This window comes from Cebidichthys violaceus, unplaced genomic scaffold, assembly GCF_023349555.1.
Source record: "Cebidichthys violaceus isolate CVI_PGR_0920_01 unplaced genomic scaffold, fCebVio1.0.p SCAF_15, whole genome shotgun sequence".
NCBI classification, from domain to species: domain Eukaryota; kingdom Metazoa; phylum Chordata; class Actinopteri; order Perciformes; family Stichaeidae; genus Cebidichthys; species Cebidichthys violaceus.
This window is the reverse complement of record NW_027176318.1, coordinates 1,724,577-1,744,933: the sequence shown is the minus strand read 5'-3', so window position 1 is coordinate 1,744,933 and position 20,357 is coordinate 1,724,577. Positions and strand designations below refer to the sequence as shown.

At 41.9% G+C, this 20,357-nt stretch overlaps 1 protein-coding gene across 1 annotated transcript in view; it reads right to left on the bottom strand.

The window, feature by feature from the left end:
* snx7 (sorting nexin 7) overlaps positions 1–20,357 on the bottom strand; it is a 43,707-nt gene that overhangs the window by 12,755 nt on the left and 10,595 nt on the right. Inside the window, exons 4-8 of the mRNA XM_068709599.1 lie at positions 18,520–18,678; positions 17,723–17,921; positions 17,109–17,308; positions 15,034–15,120; positions 10,346–10,498 (exon numbers count right to left, since the gene is read on the bottom strand). Coding sequence (XP_068565700.1) covers positions 10,346–10,498; positions 15,034–15,120; positions 17,109–17,308; positions 17,723–17,921; positions 18,520–18,678 — 798 coding nt within the window. The remainder of the gene's footprint in view (positions 1–10,345; positions 10,499–15,033; positions 15,121–17,108; positions 17,309–17,722; positions 17,922–18,519; positions 18,679–20,357) is intronic.

Here is a 20,357-nt window from a genome sequence, read left to right as displayed (position 1 = left end):
AACTAAAAAGAAAAACAACTGTCAAAAACTAAAATTTCAAGTTGAATCCAGCTATCATTTGTTTTAGTGTGCCATGATTGTGTGAATGTTGAAGGGATTTTTCATCTCACAAGCCCATTTTAAAAGATACTTCAGCATCTAAATGCTCATTCTGCAATATACGCAGAATACAGCTGCTGACACCTTCAGTCCAAAAACACAAACACCGCAATTCCAATTCTATGAAGACAGTAAAAATAATCCTGATATGTAAGCAACTTACCTTATATTTATATCAGTCTCCCCCCCAACGCAGTCCCTGTTGCTATGAGGTAACCATGGCAACACTGACAATACTCACGGCGGAGTTTGTGATGAGCACTCAGCTCATCACAAACCTGCATCTCAACGACGATCATCCGCAACCACTGCGGATGATCATCTGTGGATTTGAGGAACAGTTCGATGTCGTGTTTGGGAAGCCAACAGTTGAGAACTTTTAAGTTTGGTTAAAAAGGTTTGAATCGATTATGCGGCGTTACGAATAATATACTTAACCAATTCATGTGCTTTATTTACCTGGTTAATCTGGACTTGTGTTTGAATTTGATGCATGACAACAAGCATCGTGTCAAGTGTGTTTCTGATGTCTACTTTAAGACAATAACATTTGCAGATTGTGTAAGAGGAATAACTGCATGTAGACGTGTTAATAGAACCTCAAAATATTGATGCATCCTCATTCTGCTACGCCCACACAGCAATCTGATCACTGCATGGTTTAGAGCTAATATACTGTACAGGCAGGTGTATATTAATACAGCACAGCAGCAGTTGGTTGTTACTCCTCAAATAGATCAAAGTTCTCAAGCAGGCAGCAGAAGGTTTGTCACATCCATACATAATGAGTCTGTCCTCCATCGTCCATCAGTGATCAAGATCTTCTTTCAAATGATCTAATGCAGTGAATAAATGCATGAGGATTCACCGTTCTACTTTCTCCCGGCACTGAATGCTCCAGAAACACTCCAGACACGCTGAAATGTCATTAAAGTCTCGCCCAGATTGACGCACACCAGCAACCGCACCTTTAAAGAACATTTTTGTTAACGCGCTTATTGACTTCTTGCCAATGGTGAGATGAGAAGATGTAAACCACTATAATGTCCGTGTGACAAGCTTGGAGCTGCAAGTAGCTCTGTTCGTCAATCGCTATTTGTATTCTTTATTCTACGCAGTCTAGGGCTGCAATTATCCAGTTTGTATTGTCTGCATTTATAAGAAAGATTTTTCAAAATGTACTTACTCGGCTTACTTAGTATGTCAGGGTGAACATGGTTCCCTACCCTCTTATGTTCAACTCTCTCAGGATTTTTTCCCCAAAAGTGTATTGTTCCTTCTTCTAAAATACTGTATCTTTTAGAATCATTATGCCACAACACTGGTGCAGAAGGGCAGTATACTATGTGTGTGTGTAAGCAGAGGTCTGAAGGGACTATAAGGTCTAAATGCTTATCTGAAATAGCATCTACGCACACCCACGGGGTGTTCACGCCGAGTTTAAACAGCTCAGTGTGTTCCTTTAACACTTTCTCTTGTAAATCCTGGTGTGCCCTTTGGCGCTGAATCATCGGATCTCCCTGTGACTACAGGGCAGCCATCAACCCCATGATGCCACCACCCACTCATGCTGGGTGGAGGTACAAAACAAACTGCACAGCAAAAGCACTGACTGATCGACCGCTGCTGGTTCCGAAGGGCCGATAGACCAGACAGAACGGATGAAATCTCTGTAAAAATGTGCAGAATTGTGATATTGGAAGCGTTCCGTTTCCTGTTTGTAGACCGAGTAGCATTGATCAATCACGTTATAGCGGGCTTTGGTTGAAGGCAGGTAAACAGTCCGTGTGGAGAGCAAAAAAGGCGGGACACATTGGCAGACATGTAGTCTTGGAACCCACCGGCTATTGTCTGACGATGACTTTGCTTTTTAATGGTTTTCAATTAGCTCATAAACTGGCTACTTATCTATAATCTCGTTGTACACGTCGTCTCTCAACTCCAACTCTAGAACAACTCTAGAACTTGGCCCGAAACAGACGAGATAAATAATCTAAATAAGAGGCATTACATCTCTCTCCATTCCTTTTTTATCAAATGGTGAGATAGTCAAGGCGACTTGTTTTGTTTCCAGGTGGCAACCTCTACTTCTTCTACCGTTTATTGGTGAAGTACGCTTTGCCAAGCCTACATTATTCACTCTGAACCCCTGGATGGAAACGTGTCTAACTCGCATTTCTTTTTTTTGCGACATTCCAAAAGTTTGCTTACGACTCTCTTGGCAATTGAATGGAAACTCGACTACGGAGACACCGGCCTGCATGAGGGGCTTTCCTGTGCACTGAGGTCAAGTTTGAAGTGATGCTGTTGATGCTTCGCTGTTGATAATGGAACAATGGGGTCAGATGGGGTGGAAGCTGTTGTCAGGGCGATCCGATTTAAAAATCTCCATGTACTAGTTTGCTAAACTAGTATATGGTATTGGCTAAACTAGTACATGGTACTGCTGTGACGTGCTGTGGTACAGAGCAAAAAAAAAAAAAAAAGGTTGTGTAAGGTAACGGTAAGTTTGTCTTGTCACTCATTTCACCCCCGTCCTCCCCTGCCTGCTCTTGTCACTCTGTGTTCGTGGAGCATGTATGTCGTATGGGAATAGCTGTCAGAAGGACTAAACAGTAAAAAGTGATGACTTTGTAGTGTTGAAGCATCGAGTAATGTCTACATCCCTCAAGATGTCACGTCTCTGTTGACAGAAGTGCTGCAAATAACCATTTTCATTATCCAGTAATGGCTCCATTATTTTGTCGATCCATTTTTACAAAGAGGAGTCTATAACATGACAGAAAAGGGAAGACTTCAGAGTAAAATGTACCAAATCCTCACATTTCACAAGATGGATCAAGCCAATGTTTCAAGTCTACTTGACATTGGTCACTCATCAGCTTTCATACTTAGAACACTCTGCCCCCCTACTCACTTTACCATTTTCGATCACCATTTTCGATCACCCCATCTACCTTCATTCATCCTTGCTCTCTATCTCCTAGTCCTCCCCGACAGTCCGCCTAGGCGCCATCAAACCCTCCCAGGTGCAGGTGTCTTATTAGACCCTTATAGTGCTCTACTCTAATAAATCATTCACAGGCCCCATGGCTACACCAGCCCACACCTGCACCTGAATAACAATATGAGCACATAGCAAAGAGCGACCTCATCCTTTGGCCAACTCTCGACAGAGAGTTATTGTTTGCTCGCTTTCTGCTATGAAATCTAAGGAGAATAAAAGGGTTGAATGCATTTTAAATTCCTTGCAACTGGTTTACTGTGTGCCAAATGAGTCACTGGGATAAAATAAATTCAAGTGGTTATGCAAAAAAAAGTCTGAAGTCCTATCTGGACAGGAAGAGTATTCTTAATTTGAAGTGTGGGTGTAAAAATATGAATTGCTCCTTGGTAACTAGACTCATACTTTTGGATGGCACCTAAAGGATGCATCATAGTCCTCAGCTCACATCTTTTTAATTGGGTTATAGAAGGACAGCCTATTACTTCATATCTTAGACCACAGGTTTTCAATGTCTGACACTGTAGGCCCCCCCATCAGGCAATTTATCCATTCCCATGATGCTTTGGGAGATATTAACTGGTAGCATAATGTTGCCACAGAGCCAGTGGGTTAGCTGTGGGCTACAAAAAGCGTACTGAATTCCAATGGATGCTCAGGCAACTATCACTGAACTACTTAAAAACATGACGACTCTCTCCAATGTCTTTTTATTTGCAATAGACATTGGAGGTACCATCAGAAATTGTCACACTGATTTACATACAAACGTGTGTGTATATGTGTATACACACATGACTCAGAGAAAGAGTACTATGTTTGATCCATATTGCAGGTTAGGGTTATAAAGTACACAAAGTGCTTCCAATGAGCGGTGAGTCACAGCCAATGCTGCTGCTCCAACTGTTGTCAGTATTGGTATGCAGAGCAGATCAGAAGGCTTAACTATAATTAAGTCGGAACCTGCCGTTGGTTTATAACACCTCACCTCACGTCCAGACAGAAGAATCCAGTCAGCTAAATACATGCGGTAACTGCTATTACTGTCGGTGTATGCCGTTAGTTGTAGGCAATTTGTACAACAGCATGTGTAATTTGGTTATAACTCTTGACTATCAAATTGTTCTGGCAACTACAGCTTCTTCTACCATACGAACCTTTGCAGCCTTTATTCGTTGACAGTGTACACTACGTTGCCTCACAGCTAGAAGGTCCAGGTTTTGAATCCACCATTCTTTCTGTGTGGCCTTTGCATCTTCTCCCCTCGGTCGGTGCAAGTTCCCTCTTGTTGAATTACTTCTAACAGTGGTGACCGCAGAGACGGACATCATTCATACTGTGTGGTCGGCATGTAATGTACTATATGTGCGGTCATATAAATAGACCCTCTTGGACATGGCCAGATGACATCATTTCAGATATACGCACCTTTATGTCTCTGCAGACATAGAAAGTGTGATTAGAGCTTTAGCTCTGTAATGGATTGGGGACTTGTCCAGGCTGTCGCCCCAACCCCCGACCAGTGGGACTCTACAGAATCCAGCCTCCCCCCATTACCCTGCAGAAGCAGGATGCATAATGATTCATCATTAAATGTTACCGCCGCTACTAGGCTGTCGGAACTGGCAGTCGGATAACATTGACCATTAACATTTCACTGGTTGGAGTTATGGAGCGTTCCGTGCAGCGGTTATATTACAATTTGATACCTGGCTTGGATGCAGCTGAGATGTGTAGCTTGCATCCATGCAGACCTCAGATACGGTCAAGAAGCGATGCTGCCTCTAAACAGCCCCAAGCATTTTAAAATCCATCTTGGTGAACTTAATCAAATCGTGTTAATGAGACATATTTCTCAGTTCTGCACGCAGCATTTACTCATTCCTACAAGATAAATAGTATAGGCCTACAGTGATACGTTTTTGTCATAATTACATGAAAAAACATCTCATTACAAACTTTTCACGTTATTACGTGATCCATTAATTAAAATAATTGGATGGGAACATCATTTTTAGGAGGGTTGTCTCCACCAGTTTACTCTACACCTACCACCACTGCAATCGCGTTAATTAAAAGATAAATTCACTGCATTGGCCAATGACTACTAATTAATCCAACATTCTCTCAATTGAATTTCTAGAAATATGCACCATATTTTAATATACTGGATACCAAAGTTAGGATACAAAAATTGCATATTTTGACAACCTCTAGCTAAGGGTTTTTCATCGCAACATACAGTATGCTGGATTCCCAAGAGGACCATGTCGTTAGAAATGTATATCCACCAGGTTATCAAATAAACTGTAACATTTTCTTTTATTACACACCACACACCAACTCAAACTGATTATAGAGTTGGCGAATCAGGAATTGCTGCTTTTTATATGCTAAACCTCTGAATACATTTGGAAAAAACAGGTATTATCCAGATGGAATAAATCCCTCGAGGACCCACAAGTGTGCCAAAAAACAGCAGGTATTTGGGGCTGTAATTAATACTGGGGGAAGGAGGGCGGAAAAAAACACACAAACACACACACACACACACACACACACACATGCTCTGGATAGATTTAAAATCATTGAATATACAATATGAAAATCATCCTACCAAACATACAGAATAGAGCTTGGAATGAGAACTCAATGACAAGATGTTCTTACCAAAGATGGGGCACAATAGCATTGATTTTAGGGTCTAAAGGATTGTTTCAATGAAAACAGCCAACCTCCCATCAAAAAAAGATCTATTCAGTGCCTTAAACATGTGAAATCATCCTCCATGCACTGATCTTTTACTTCACCTGAATACTCTTCAACAAGAGCCTGGCTGAGCAGGCATGTTCCATTTTAGCACTGTCCTTATTTACATACATTTACATCAGATACATGCTCTGTAGAACCAGTCAATCTGCCCCTACTTCTACACAACATTTGTCTTTATACTTTTGTGTAAGTCCAACGGAAGTCACAAAATGAATCCCTCACGTCGAGGTGATTCGATTTGAACCCCTTGTTCACAGATGTAGACTCAAAGTAGAACGTTTTCTCTCGTCTCCCACAAGTCTGAAGCTTACTGATGAGTTTGTGTTCAGCATAGCCTGGAAATAAAGATGGACGACATTAAAGCGTTCCAATAGCGCAGCCAAAACATCTTGATCGCCCCCTGGTGGCTGACAGAAGTATAGGTCATACATCTCGTCACTTCTATGTTAGTAGATGGAAGAAATAAAAAAATTCTAAATACACATCAAATAAACTTTGCCCCAAGAGGGATCTGTGATTAGAAAGTAGTTCTTATCACGCCGATGTATGTTCAAGTTAAAATTTTTCTAATTAGTTATTTGATGCTATATGTGATGTCATGATTAATAGCTGCTCTGAGTGAAGTATCTGTAAGTGTCTAAATGTACGTAGTGTAGGAACATCAAGTTTCCATTACCTTTATATTATACAAACTAACTGAACGTAAAAGGTCTTAATAAATACAATCTATGGGTCATACAGTCATTGGCTTGTATCGCTAGCTAGCGTAGCAACATTTCCACTGACTTAATAAGGTTAGCCAGCACTGTAGGACCACCATGTGTTGTGTGGTGCTAACGCAGCAGCTAGCTGGCTCTCAGGCTAACACACTTTTGAGTCTGGAGTCACCGCGCGTGGTGCAAAGATATTTGGAGGTTGCGTTCACAATCAATGGCATCCTGCCATGACTGACGATTTTGAGTCTAGAAGTGTGAAAGAGGGCTGAGGACCAAACCATCTAAACAGACTGACGTTAGCATTGCGGTCAAGTTTTGTTCAATGAGCTGAGCTAGCCTGAGCGCGCGAATACGCTATCTAGCCTGCAAGATAATTTGAGAGAATTTCAGTTGGACTATACATACTCTGTATTTATCCTTTACAATTGTCGATGCCAAAGCAGGGGCTTAGCGTGTTACCATTAACTGCTGAGAGTTTATCACCTACATGAATTATTGTAATGGGGTTTCTGTCTTTTCCCTGTGACCGAGCGGTTTTCTTGCAGAGGCCACTGCTGCATTATAAATGTCTTGTTAGCACTGTGTTCTCTACAAGTGAGTGGCCGAGCTGTGTCAAACTGATGTACTGACTTGGCAGCGCAAGCATAATCAATATGGACTCTGTACGTTGTGTTTTTAATTTGTTTGCTTGTTTTTTTTCTCTCTCTGAAGGCCGGATTGATTAACAGTCTGTGTTCGTTGACAGAAACAAAAGGAGGGACATTGTAGTCTGGTTTCCAAGAAGCTGCCAGGTTATCAGGAATCATTGAGTGCTGAATTTACTCAGGGCTCAACACTAACTTGGCACCCAAAAGCTGATGCCTGGCATTACGGCGTTACCGAAACTGGAAATATGGTTGCCATTTTTAGTCACCTTATATTTAAAGTAACTAAGAAACTTTGCAGTTCTACATCAGTTCTACGTATAATGAAGAAAATGTAACATAAAAGAACAAAAGAGTTATGAGAGTAACTGAACAAACTTAAGTTATGTTTATCTGATACTTTACAGAATTTGAAGATGTCAATCCTCAAGTCCTGCTATGCTAAATACCAGTAGAGAAGCTGTCACCTGGTTTGTTTTCTGGACCTTTATGCCGATTCCCACCACAGATAAATTGGCCTTTCAGCGTTGAAGTCTTGGATTGTTGGTCCGACTGACAACGGAAACCCCTCTCACATACAGAGGAAGAGACTACGGTGCACTATTTGCATCCATATATCTATATGTTAAAAAGTGGTTGCCTCTGAACCAAAGGCCAAGACTTGGTTGCCAATTGCAACCACGACACCCTTACTGTCGAGCCATGTTACCACACGTGCTGACAAGTCACGGTGTAGAACTCCACAACTGGTAGACATTGCCATGTTCAGTTCGCAGTCATGGTTTCTGTCCACAGACTGTAGTTCTCCGATTAGAAATCGGATTAGAGTGGCCAGAGCGTCCAGCCTGAGATGCATCTGATTAGAATTAGATTTCAAACAACCTCCAACTAGGGTTTGCATCTGATTTGCAAAAACCACGTGGTTTTTTGCTGTCCAGATTAAAATGGACAACACGGATTTGGGCTGGCAGTCTGAGCAAGGCCATAGACTCCAGCCTTCAAATAGTTTTTCTTCCATTATTATTATGTTATTCAAAATGGGAAGCCATTCATGCAGCACATATATCTGCTCTTATAACTTCTAAGTGATCAAAATAACAACCTTTGAGAATCATTAACATTTCATTTCTGGAATCTTCAGAAGTACGAGCTAAATGCGTCTGTGGTAGAACTCATAAATATGCTGAGAGCATTAGCCTCATTTGTTTGTATTGCTGTGGATGTCCAGTTTCTAACAAAATACTTTTGCCTGTATTAGAAATGCTTTCACATTCAGAAGCCGAGAGCTCTTTTGGCTGCTTCTATATACGCATTTTAAAAATGTTGAAAACGCTTCTATTTTGGCCTGTCACGTGTACACGGAATCAAAGTAATTCACGGTTGATTCATGGAATCAAAATAGCACTTAGCAGCTTACTCCGGGGCTTTCCACTACATCTCATGGTCTTCATCAGCATATGGCGTTGGCTCATGATGATGACCATGAGATGTGGTGGAAAGCTAGGATGTGGACTTTGACTGTTGGTTGGAAAAAAAAAAAGACTACATGCTAATTAGCATTTTTCATAATCAGCAGATTTGAAAAGTCCTTTAACAGCTTTCCCTGGAAATACAATGTTATACAAAGCTGGCAACCTTTTTTCAGGCCGGCTGTTTGAGGAGGAATAAAAGGTAAAGCGCCGCTACCCTCTGCTGGCAGAGCTCCGGCCTTCACCACCAGAAAACATCCAAAGCAAACAGAAGCATATTTCTGTCCTCGCTGCATTCTGAGACTCCAGCGTGACAAAAAAAAAACTAAAAAAAAGAGTACATGATGAGTACCGTAACAGCTCCATTGTCTCATTCTCCTCCTGCTGTAATGCTCTCCATCTAGCTCCATTGTTCTTTTTCAACGCCTTAATTCCACCACTGTCTCTGGCGGGCTGCCTGCTCCTTAATCTGGATATGGGATTGTCTCTTCGACATTTTTTTTCTGTTTCATTATGTATGCATCCATCCTCTTCTCTCAGGTTAAATCCTCTCCCTGGTCACAAAATACATGTTATTTTTGTGCTGATTCCCAATAAAACAAACAGTCAGTGTTCAATCAAAAACACTGTTTACAGAGAAATAGCACAACTTGCTCTCAGAATTTGACAAACTTCTGCTCAAAGTCCATTTAGCAGCTTATTCTGGGGCTTTCCACTACATCTCATGGTCTTCATCAGCGGATGGCGTTGGCTCAGCAGAGCAAACCTCCCCAGCTGATGATGACCATGAGATGTGGTGGAAAGCTAGGATGTGGACTTTTGAGTTAAAATCAAGAATACACTTTTACCCTGTACTTTACTTTAGGAAAATTATAATGACATCACAAATGACATACATACGAGTATATTAAATTACTGACCACTATAGGGTTAGTATATTAGGATTGGGAGGGTGCTCACCCACTCAGGTGTATGAGCGTCACTCCACTGAAAAGAGAGGGAGCGGTGAACAGGGGGAAGTGATGGCCCACATGAAAGGACAACAACTCTGAACTCGAACATATCCAACCTTCCACTAGGAAATGTACAATGGAGCGCCACAGAGTTCCAACTTGTAGATTTGGGGCAAATGTACCTACCCATACAGAGGCCTACCTATGGAAGCACACAATGTAAACGGTGAAAATCAACTAAGAGACAACGTAAAATACACCTACTTGTATTCAATTAAAATAATCAAATCAATTATGGTCCATTGAGAGAAAAACAGGCATAAAACAGCGTGTGCTTTAGGGCTGGGCTACCTTGTGATTGACAGGTCTCTACCAGAGCCATATACGGTGTCTCTACATCACTCCTCCGCAGTCCAAATACGGTCAGTTGCGTTCACTTGCAAGAGAGCCAAGATGGCGACGGCAGTAATCCAAGATGGCGACAGCCAATCGCCGATCAAGGCTTCACAACAGCAGTCCACAAACCAATGGATGACGTAGCGACGACTACTTCCACTTTTAACATACAGTCTATGTTCTGAATGTAAATTGATTCATTAACCCTGGTCTACCCTGTAAGGTTTAGAGTGGGATTCCATCTATAAACCGCTTTCTCCCATCTCCATCTCCATCTCCATCTCCAGCTCACCTGCTCGTAGCAATCCACGTTCTTCTCAGCGGTGGATAGAAAGGCTGATTTGATGTCAGATCTCATGCCGTTCTGCCAGCGGGACCAGTCTCCCTTCAAGGCGTTGTTGGCCAGCTCCACGCGGTCCGCCAGTCCATCCACCTCATCCTGCAGCTGCCAGTGAAACACATGAACCCACAAACTGAACACTTTAAAGAACAAACGTCACGGTCTGACAAATACATTATCTGTTTAGTGAAAATATTATTACCAGAATAAACAGAAGATATTATCGGTATTCAGAAATGGGAACAATTTGATTGTTTTTGGGTTCATTTAGTAAATTATGATCCATTTAGAGTCAAACAGACCATAAAGCAGGGGATGATTTAGGGCGGGCTTACTGTGATTGACAGGTTGCTACCACAGCTTTGTTCAGTCGTCTAAAGAAGTCAGTTGTTCATTTTTTCTGGTCAGTCTTTCTTGTTTTAAGCATGTTTCAGCATCCAACTTATTATCACAGTTAACGTGACCTACGGATGCAGCTTAGCTGGCCTCGCTCTTCCCCAGCTCCACCCTCTCATCCAAATATGGTCACTTCGGCTCCAAAAAAACCCAAGATGGCGACAGCCAAAATGCCAAACTCAAGTCTTAGTCTAGTTTACAGTCCGTCAACATTGTAAGGCTATATTATGTCAATGATGTGTATATATAGCTTGTCCTGCAATAACGTTAATGTGAAAATAGCGTGGAATGCATATAACAATTTGCAGCATGGAACAGTAAGGGTTCTCTGATGAGTCTAAATGTATGAAAATGTACTTTGGCAATCTTGCTAACCATTTAAATAAAAGATAAAAGAGTCTTTTTCATTTAGTGTAGTTTTCCTCCTCTATGCATAGACTTGGTACACTGCAGTCGAATAAGAGGAGGGATTCGGGGAGCTACAACTAAATGGACTTTGTGTTTTATTGCACTGTGTAATGGCTCATAAGTTCGTGGCCTACAGACCATTAGAGCAGAATAAGATAACCAACGGAGCATTACTGGAGACGCCGAACAAACACCCACTTTATCAAGCTGCCTTGGCTCCAGTGACGAGTCAGCCTCACGGTAAACCAGAGTCGTTGGTAGTTAGGTGTACGTCAGCATCAATGAAGGAGCAGTATGTACCCGACACTGTATGAAGACCCTGAAGTACACATCATATTAGCTCCCCTCAGGAAGTTATCATGCAGCAAAAGCCTTAGCAGGGATTAGCAGTCTGACATTTAGACTGACAATAGCATTTACTCAAGTTCAATAAACAATGCATGCTGACCACACACACACACACACACACACACACACACACACACACACGTGTAAACTGTGGAGATCTCAGTGGCCTGCTTGTTACTGCAGTGATATCGATCCAGCTATCAATCTCTGAAGAGATGACATCGGTCTCCATGTGTGTGTGTGTGTGTGTGTGTGTGTGTGGTTTCCAGTAGTAACATGAGAGCCAGGGAGACTTTCAGCTCTGAAGCAGGGTGTACAGTGTAGCGACTGTATAATCTGACAGTACAGTAGAAATGCCTTCAGGTTACACTAAAGGGGCCAATTCACAGACGGATTGGGCGGCCTTTGCAGACGCTAAACCTGCACACATACGACAAAAAGAAACTGGATGTTCATGTCCTATTTGAATGGATTTAAATCTGGTAATATGCACATTTGGCGCAAAATCTGCCCATTTCTATGCAAATGAGCCTTATTGTAAATGGAGTTAAGTTTATGAGGGATTTGATTGGCTGTATCGGAATAAGGTCTCCCTCTACGCAGACGGATTCCTAATGTTATCTCGTCCCTTTTTAACCACGATAATCCATTTAAATCCACTCAATGAAGTCTGCTGCTTCTAAACAAACACAAAAGGAGTTTTATTTTTTGGCCTATATGAACATAAAAGTAGTTGATTTACTCAGCTGGGTCACAATTACACCTGCAGAAAAAGAGCCATGTTTGACTTTTGCCTTCTTACAGACACATGAGTGTCTTTAGGGAAGTCCCTGCAGGTGAATAGAGTAACGGCTTAACTAACAGATATCACCATGAAACTGTCCCAGATGATTACGTAGTACTTTTGGTATCGCAAGTTTTCTGAAATGTTATGTTTAAATATGCAAAGGATTCATTATCTAATGGTGACTTTTGTGAATTTAGGAGAAATCTAAGTAGTAAAATAAACACATTTTGGTTATTTTCTTACGACTAAAATCTCATTCTAGTATACCCACTGCTGCCGTTATTATTAGGAGTAATACTTTTTCTATAATTACTTCTGCTAGTATTAGTGCCACTACTATTGTTACTACTCTCGTATGTATCAGTTAAATCATATCGATTAACTATGTTGTACCTCTATAATATTCTGTACACATGACATCTATCATCCTCCTCTGTTGCTCCCCCTGAGGTTTCCTCCCTTTTTAAATTTGAGATTTGTGATATTGGGCTTTATAGATCAAATAAAATGTAATCAAATAATTGAATCTGATCTAATTAATCTAAACTAGTAAAGGTGACTGAATGCGCTTTGGTGAAACACACCTGGTGCCTCAGTGTGTGCTGCTACTTCAGAGCAACACTGCCCCCTCCTGGCAGTATCGTGTCACAGACACACACTCAGTCCGTCACAGAAAAGGCTCCGGATTTTATTTCTAATAAAAAAGGTCAAGATAATGTTGACAGAAGGCAGGAATTCCATTCTGTTCAGAAGGATTGTCATCCTACTGGTCAGAAGAGTGCGACTACAGAGCAGATGTGACAGCAGTGCTAAAGACGCACACAGTGATGATATTCAACAGGCGTCACATGACGGTCCCAGTCATGGAATATGCCTCCCGGTTATGACTGAATAGATGCCACAAACCGCCTCTCTGTGCTGGTATCGCTGCAGCCACGCTGCTTTTATGGACCACTTCTGAATATACAATCCGCTCAGTTATTGGAGGGTCATGTGAGAAAACATACGATCCGTATCACATGCGAGGGACAGAAGAGGACGAATCGATGCTCTTTACACCGACCCAAACCCAACACACACATACACTTTCAATCAAACAGACTTGGAAATTAGATTTTGTCTCCGTCTTATGTCGTGTACGACATACTTTGACCTGAAGGCAATAATAAAATAGGCCACAAGTTATGTATTAACTAACTAATTAACAAGGTGTATTTTAGCATGAAAAAAAAGGGGTGAATATCCATACACATGCCTCATATTCATAGAAGAAAGATGCTCTTTATGACTTAAAATCATGCCTAATAATCACCATGCATAGATTACTTGCGACCTTTCTTCAGATTCGTCCAAACTTCACAACAAATATAGAATAGAAATCATGAAAAATATTATTTTTTTTGTCCAATGTCCAATATATGGGCAATGTTCATAGTGTGTTCACATGCAGGCGCATGTTAACATGTATTTTCTTCTTTTCATAATCCATGTCCTCCACCATCCATCTCTCCCTGATGGAATTGATCCTGTGGATACAGCAGCAGTAACACGGCCCGCTGAGAACAGGAAGACTCAACCCAGTCCTATTAAACTGCACCTCGAGCCCCGTTAATGAGGAATACCGCTTCTATCCGGTATCACAGGTGGCCTTCCAGATTCCTTTCAAATCAACATTTTCCCCACCTAACTAATACGTTAAATAAATGAAATGGAGGCCGAGCGAGAGCCGCTTTGTGTTTCCTGGCTCTCGTTGGGCCCGGCGTGGATCCACGTCGCCTCTCTGACAAAAAAAAGCCTCCCGTCGGAAGCGGTAACAAAGGCATCTCTTTGACATTTCCCTTCTCATTAGTGCAGATGTGTTAAAGGCAGAAGCAGACTGATACGCATAACAGCGCGCTCTCACTCACACACACACACACACACACACACACACACACACACACACACACACACACACCTAATTAAAGCAGGAATACAATACAAGTCTGTGGGGGGAAATCTCGGTCCTGCTTCTTAATTAAAACCTCACAGATGGATTTTGATATCAGCTGGGTGAGGGGGGATACACACCTGCAAATCCATCCACACACAGACACACACACACACACACACACACACACACACACACACACACACACACACACACACACACACAAAGTTCTCACAGATCCAAACACCTCAAGTAAAAATGCCTAAAAATAGCTCTGTCCTTTGCTCGCCTAACTTTCCGTGTCCGTTCTTTGTCTCCTGACATTTTGAAGCGAGTCGCCATCCACTGAGGATGTGGGAATTTTCATTACGCCGCGATTAGCTGCCGGGCTTACGGTGTGAAATAATATTGACAGCTCTTATTCCCACAGAGCTGAGGAACCACTTCCAAGAGCCGAGCCTGGATATTTAGATAATCCCTCCCAGGAAGCCCCGTTTCCTCCCCAATATGAGCCGAGGGTCGTCTCCCACCCCCCCCCCCCCGGGAGAGGTCCCACCCCCATGCTTCACTTTATTACACCTAATCTCTGGAAAGGTGACTGGGGGACACACAAACATGGCGCTGGGCTCAGAGGGACGTGAGGAGGAGGAGGGGTGGGTGTGTGTGTGTGTGTGTGTGTGTGTGTGTGTGTGTGTGTGTGTGTGTGTGTGTGTGTGTGTGTGTGTGTGTGTGTGTGCCTGATTTTCTGTCAGTGTGTGAGGATGCACTTACCGCTTCTTGGTCCGTCCGTCTGGACGCCAGGGCCTCGTTCTTGGCTTCAAACTCGGCCTGGATGTTGTCTCTCCGTCTCATCACAGCCTAGGACAGATTTACACACAACAGTTGAGTCTCGGTGAGCGCTTTGAAGAGCGGTTCTGCGAATGCGCTCGACGGACGGTAACGCGCCCCCGTGGACCAAACAGTCCCAAGGGGATAAACTCAGGAACGGGAAAATCAGGAACAAACCGGTCTTTGTGCGCATTTCTGTTTATCTTCCCACCACATCTAAAAGGATTAGGCAAACCACACCCATACAGACTGAAAGCACTGTGGCTTTGTAGGAGACGACAACAACAACAAGTGTTGTTAATGATGCAAAGAAGTTCTGCAGAGCTGGAAAGAGGAAATACAACCCTGTATCAATCACAAACTCTGTTTATGGCTCTATAAGGTTATGTCAGTCCTTGGTCCTCCACTTTGGTCCGAACTGACACTTCAAACTTGTGTACAGCTATTGAGGTTTCCCAGAGTCCTGATGACTTTGGTGATCCCTGACTTTTCACTTATCCATTCAAAGGTGTAGCAGTTCGAGGGATCTATTATCAGAAATGGAACATGTAGGTTTTCTTTAGTGTATAATCACCTGAAACTAAGAATCCCTGTGTTTTCCTTTGCTTACAATGAGCCCTTCATATCTCCACAGGGAGCAGGTCCTCTTCACGGAGCTCGCCATGTTGCACCGTTTCTACAGTAGCCCACAACGGACAAACTATGGAGCGAGGCAACTGTTGCAAAATCACATTGCTGCTGGTATGATTAGGTTTCATGCAAAATATTTCGCAGCAGAGTATTTAGCATTTTCGTGTTCTCTGGGGTGTTAAAGGCCTTCAGTCGACTACTTTGTTCTGAACATCATTGAAAATGACGAGATACAGTATGGGCCATTGATTCCAATGGCAGGCCCACTGGGTTAATGGCTTTAGGTTTGACTAAACAAAGTCCAAAGTGCAGCACTGTTAGCTTCCTGGTCAGGGTTTAGAGCGTCTGGCACCAGACACCACAGCCAAGGGACTGAAATAGGAGTCTGGTTCATCAGGTTAGAACACAGGTAAGATCCTTAAAAAGGTCCATGCAGTGAATCGAGTCCTCACCACTGGGTCGTTACAGTCAGAGGTCAGAGACGTCCCGGTTGATCGGCTGTCCGTTGTTATTGGTCGATAGCGTTGGCTAAACGGAGCCAGCGGCTAACGTCAGTGGAGGTTGCAGGGATTAATGTTACGATGCGTTCAGGCACCGCTCAGTAAATATTTGTCGCATTGGGCAAAGTAAATTAAAACGCTATCGTGACGTGTTCAAATGTAGTTCATGGTGAAAAACTTGAGTAAACACAGTTGTTTGAAGGAGATGTATTCATATAAATATCAAAAAGAGATTCGAGAGGAAAATATGACCTGTTTAACTTCACTAGCACTCGCCTTATTAATCTTATAATACATAAGCAACTGTCAAATATTTGGATAAAAATGCAATCATTTATTTCTTTATTATTCAAATTGTGTGTTTTTTATGCACAAAATCACTATAGATGACAATAACAAAGTAAAAGAAAACATTGAGACAATACCTCAAGACAACTGAAAGTATTTAGTGGCAAAAGAAAGAAAGTAAGTCTTGAGCCTTGAATACCAGCTGTTATGATTGTTATGGATACGAATCATTGATGATGGGCAGAGAAAAAGTAGACTAGGTCTTATCTGTCTGATGTATATTTCCATCTACAGTCGCTGCCACGCATCAAGTTACAGCTGGATTATTTATTAATATAATGTATTTTATGGGGTCTGGTAAATGATGAGTGGACTACGCCAATATAATCGTGTATACGTGTTGACTCTTTTGTTCACTTTAACACAGGCTCTTTCACTAAAGAGATGTTCATGATCCACAGTGGCATGCACTAATACTCAGCTCCACTGGATTTACACAGAGGCGGTGCTCTTTTTTGACCTGTTGATCAGAGCTCCATCAATGATGGCTTTATTTGAATTGTTTTCGTACACGGGCTGCAACAGGCCCCCGGGTCTCACCTTCAGGGTTTCAGTGTAGAGGACGTACTCGTGCAGAGCCGGGACGAGGACTTCAGACAGATGGTGGATCTGCTCTTCCGATTCCTTACTGCACCGCTCCACGCAGCTGGCCACGCCATTCAGAGGCGCCGCCAGCTCCTCTTCTGACTCCGCCCACTGGGCGTAGGTGGGGCTGTACTGCTTCAGCTCATCAAAATATTCTGGAGGGAACAGAGGAGACGTTGAAACATAAACCAGCTGGATGGATTCAACGGTTAGGAACCACACCTGACCAGGGGTGGTATGTAACTAAAAACATTTATCTTAATGCTACTACAAGGAACTTTAATGTTGATTTTGGCGGCCACTGTGGACTACAGTGGTAGTGTTTCCGAGAACCAGAGTCCCTTTGGAAAACCTCTCATTTTACTGCAGCAGGGTCTGACTAGTCTGTTTATCAGTAAATGTCAGATTTGAAATTGTTTTTCTACAATCTTTCATTTTATATCTTTGTAATCGTTTAGTTTTTTTCCTGACCTCAAGACATTTGGCCCTGCTTGGTTCCGACAGTATTTCTGAGTCTTTACGGAGCAGAAATAGTGTCGATGAACTCCTCTGTGTGTCTGTTGGAGTACCTCTCTGTTCCTTGATGATCCTCTGGGTGACTTTGTCCACGGAGCAGATCTTGCTACTGAAGTCCTCCACGTAGTCCTGCATCACAGTGAACTCCACCGGCCGGGTCCTCAGGCCTCGCACCGAGTTGGCCATGGCCCTCACCGTCTCCCCCATCCTGCTCAGGAAGCCCGGGCCCTGTTTCTTGTGAGACAACAACTCCTGCCGGGGGGGTCAAACACACCGGGGCTTTAATTAAGCTGTGCATCAATGCTGAGTTCACAAAGGTTCACACTGGTCTAAACGCATTTCATACAAGGCGACCGATAGAGACCATGAATAAGATGCCTGATTGGGGGAATAAAGCTGAATAAAGAGATCATTTCTGATGAGCTGCAACTATTTGGCTCCAAGAAATCAAACGGCTAATATTTATGTAGCTTAGCAGGAAAAAAGACCTTTTGCTCAAACATTCTGCAAGCTTGATTACTTATTGATACACTTGTTTTCTTTCTGAGAGAGACAAGAGAAGATTGATATCATGAGTTCAGAATTGTACAGAGCTGGACGTGGTTAGCCTAGCTTAGCATAAAGACTAGAAGCAAGGGGGAAACAGCTAGTCTGGCTCCGTCCAAAGATCAAAAATACACCTACCAACATCTCTAACGCTCACTGACGAACACATTGAAAGCCACAGAGTATTTTACACTTGAAGCAAAGCTTTATCAGTAAAACCAGATTCTTGATCCCTGGGAAATGAAGTTCTAGTGTGAGTGCGTGTGTGTGTGTGTGTGAGAGTGAATGAGTGAGAGGGACAGACCTCTGCTGTGAGGAAGACTTTGAAGTGCTGGCTGTAAGACAGTATGGGATGCACGGAGATCTTGTTGAGGAAGCGGTGCAGGGCTTTCTTCCTGGTCTCGATGAAGTCGTTGTTGAAGCGCTCCACCATGCCCTTCATCACAAACTTCTCCGGCAGCGGCTGAGGACACAGCGAGACAAGGATTCAGGCGTTAGTGTGTGAGGACGGTCGTACGTGTCGCACGTATATGGCGTTGTATTAAACCCAGAAATTTGCATACAGAAAAACCAGGCATGTGCATGGGATACGAACGCACACAGCAGTAGCCGGGAGCAGAAAGGTATCCTCCCATGGAAGCATTTCTGCTGCACATGCACAAATGCAGCTCCATGATTTTAAAAAGTCTTTAATCATGATATTGAAATGTTTTTGTTTTCTGAGGTGCCTGTTGTTGAAAGACAATTTATTAATGTGTTAAAAATGCATATGCAGGTACAATACATACTTTTATGCAGGTGTGTGAATATATATGTGTTTATGCAGGTGTGTGAATATATATGTGTTTATGCAGGTGTGTGAATATATATGTTTATGCAGGTGTGTAAATATATATATTTATGCAGGTGTGTAAATATATATATTTATGCAGGTGTGTGAATATATATGTTTATGCAGGTGTGTGAATATACGTGTTTATGCAGGTGTGTAAATATATATATTTATGCAGGTGTGTGAATATATGTGTTTATGCAGGTGTGTGAATATACGTGTTTATGCAGGTGTGTGAATATATGTGTTTATGCAGGTGTGTAAATATATATATTTATGCAGGTGTGTGAATATACATGTTTATGCAGGTGTGTGAATATGTGTTTATGCAGGTTTATGGATATTGTCAATATGTTTATGCAGGTGTGTGAATGTGTGAATATATATATATATATATATATATATATTTATGCAGATGTGTGAATATATGTGTTTATGCAGGTGTGTGAATATACGTCTTTATGCAGGTGTGTGAATATGTGTGTTTATGAATATATGTGTTTATGCAGGTGTGTGAATATACATGTTTATGCAGGTGTGTGAATATGTGTTTATGCAGGTGTGTGAATATGTGTTTATGCAGGTGTGTGAATATACATGTTTATGCAGGTGTGTGAATATATGTGTTTATGCAGGTCTGTGAATATATATGTTTATGCAGGTGTGTGAATATATATGTGTTTATGCAGGTGTGTGAATATATATATGTGTTTATACAGGTGTGTGAATATAAAAGTGTTTATGCAGGTGTGTGAATATACGTGTTTATGCAGGTGTGTGAATATATGTGTTTATGCAGGTGTGTGAATATATGTGTGTTTATGCAGGTGTGTGAATATATGTGTGTTTATGCAGGTGTGTGAATATATGTGTTTATGCAGGTCTGTGAATATATATGTTTATGCAGGTGTGTGAATATATATGTGTTTATGCAGGTGTGTGAATATATATGTGTTTATGCAGGTGTGTGAATATAAAAGTGTTTATGCAGGTGTGTGAATATACGTGTTTATGCAGGTATGTGAATATATGTGTTTATGCAGGTGTGTGAATATACATGTTTATGCAGGTGTGTGAATATATGTGTTTATGCAGGTGTGTGAATATATGTGTTTATGCAGGTGTGTGAATATATGTGTTTATGCAGGTGTGTGAATATATATGTGTTTATGCAGGTGTGTGAATATATGTGTTTATGCAGGTGTGTGAATATACGTCTTTATGCAGGTGTGTGAATATATGTGTTTATGCAGGTGTGTGAATATATATGTGTTTATGCAGGTGTGTGAATATACATGTTTATGCAGGTG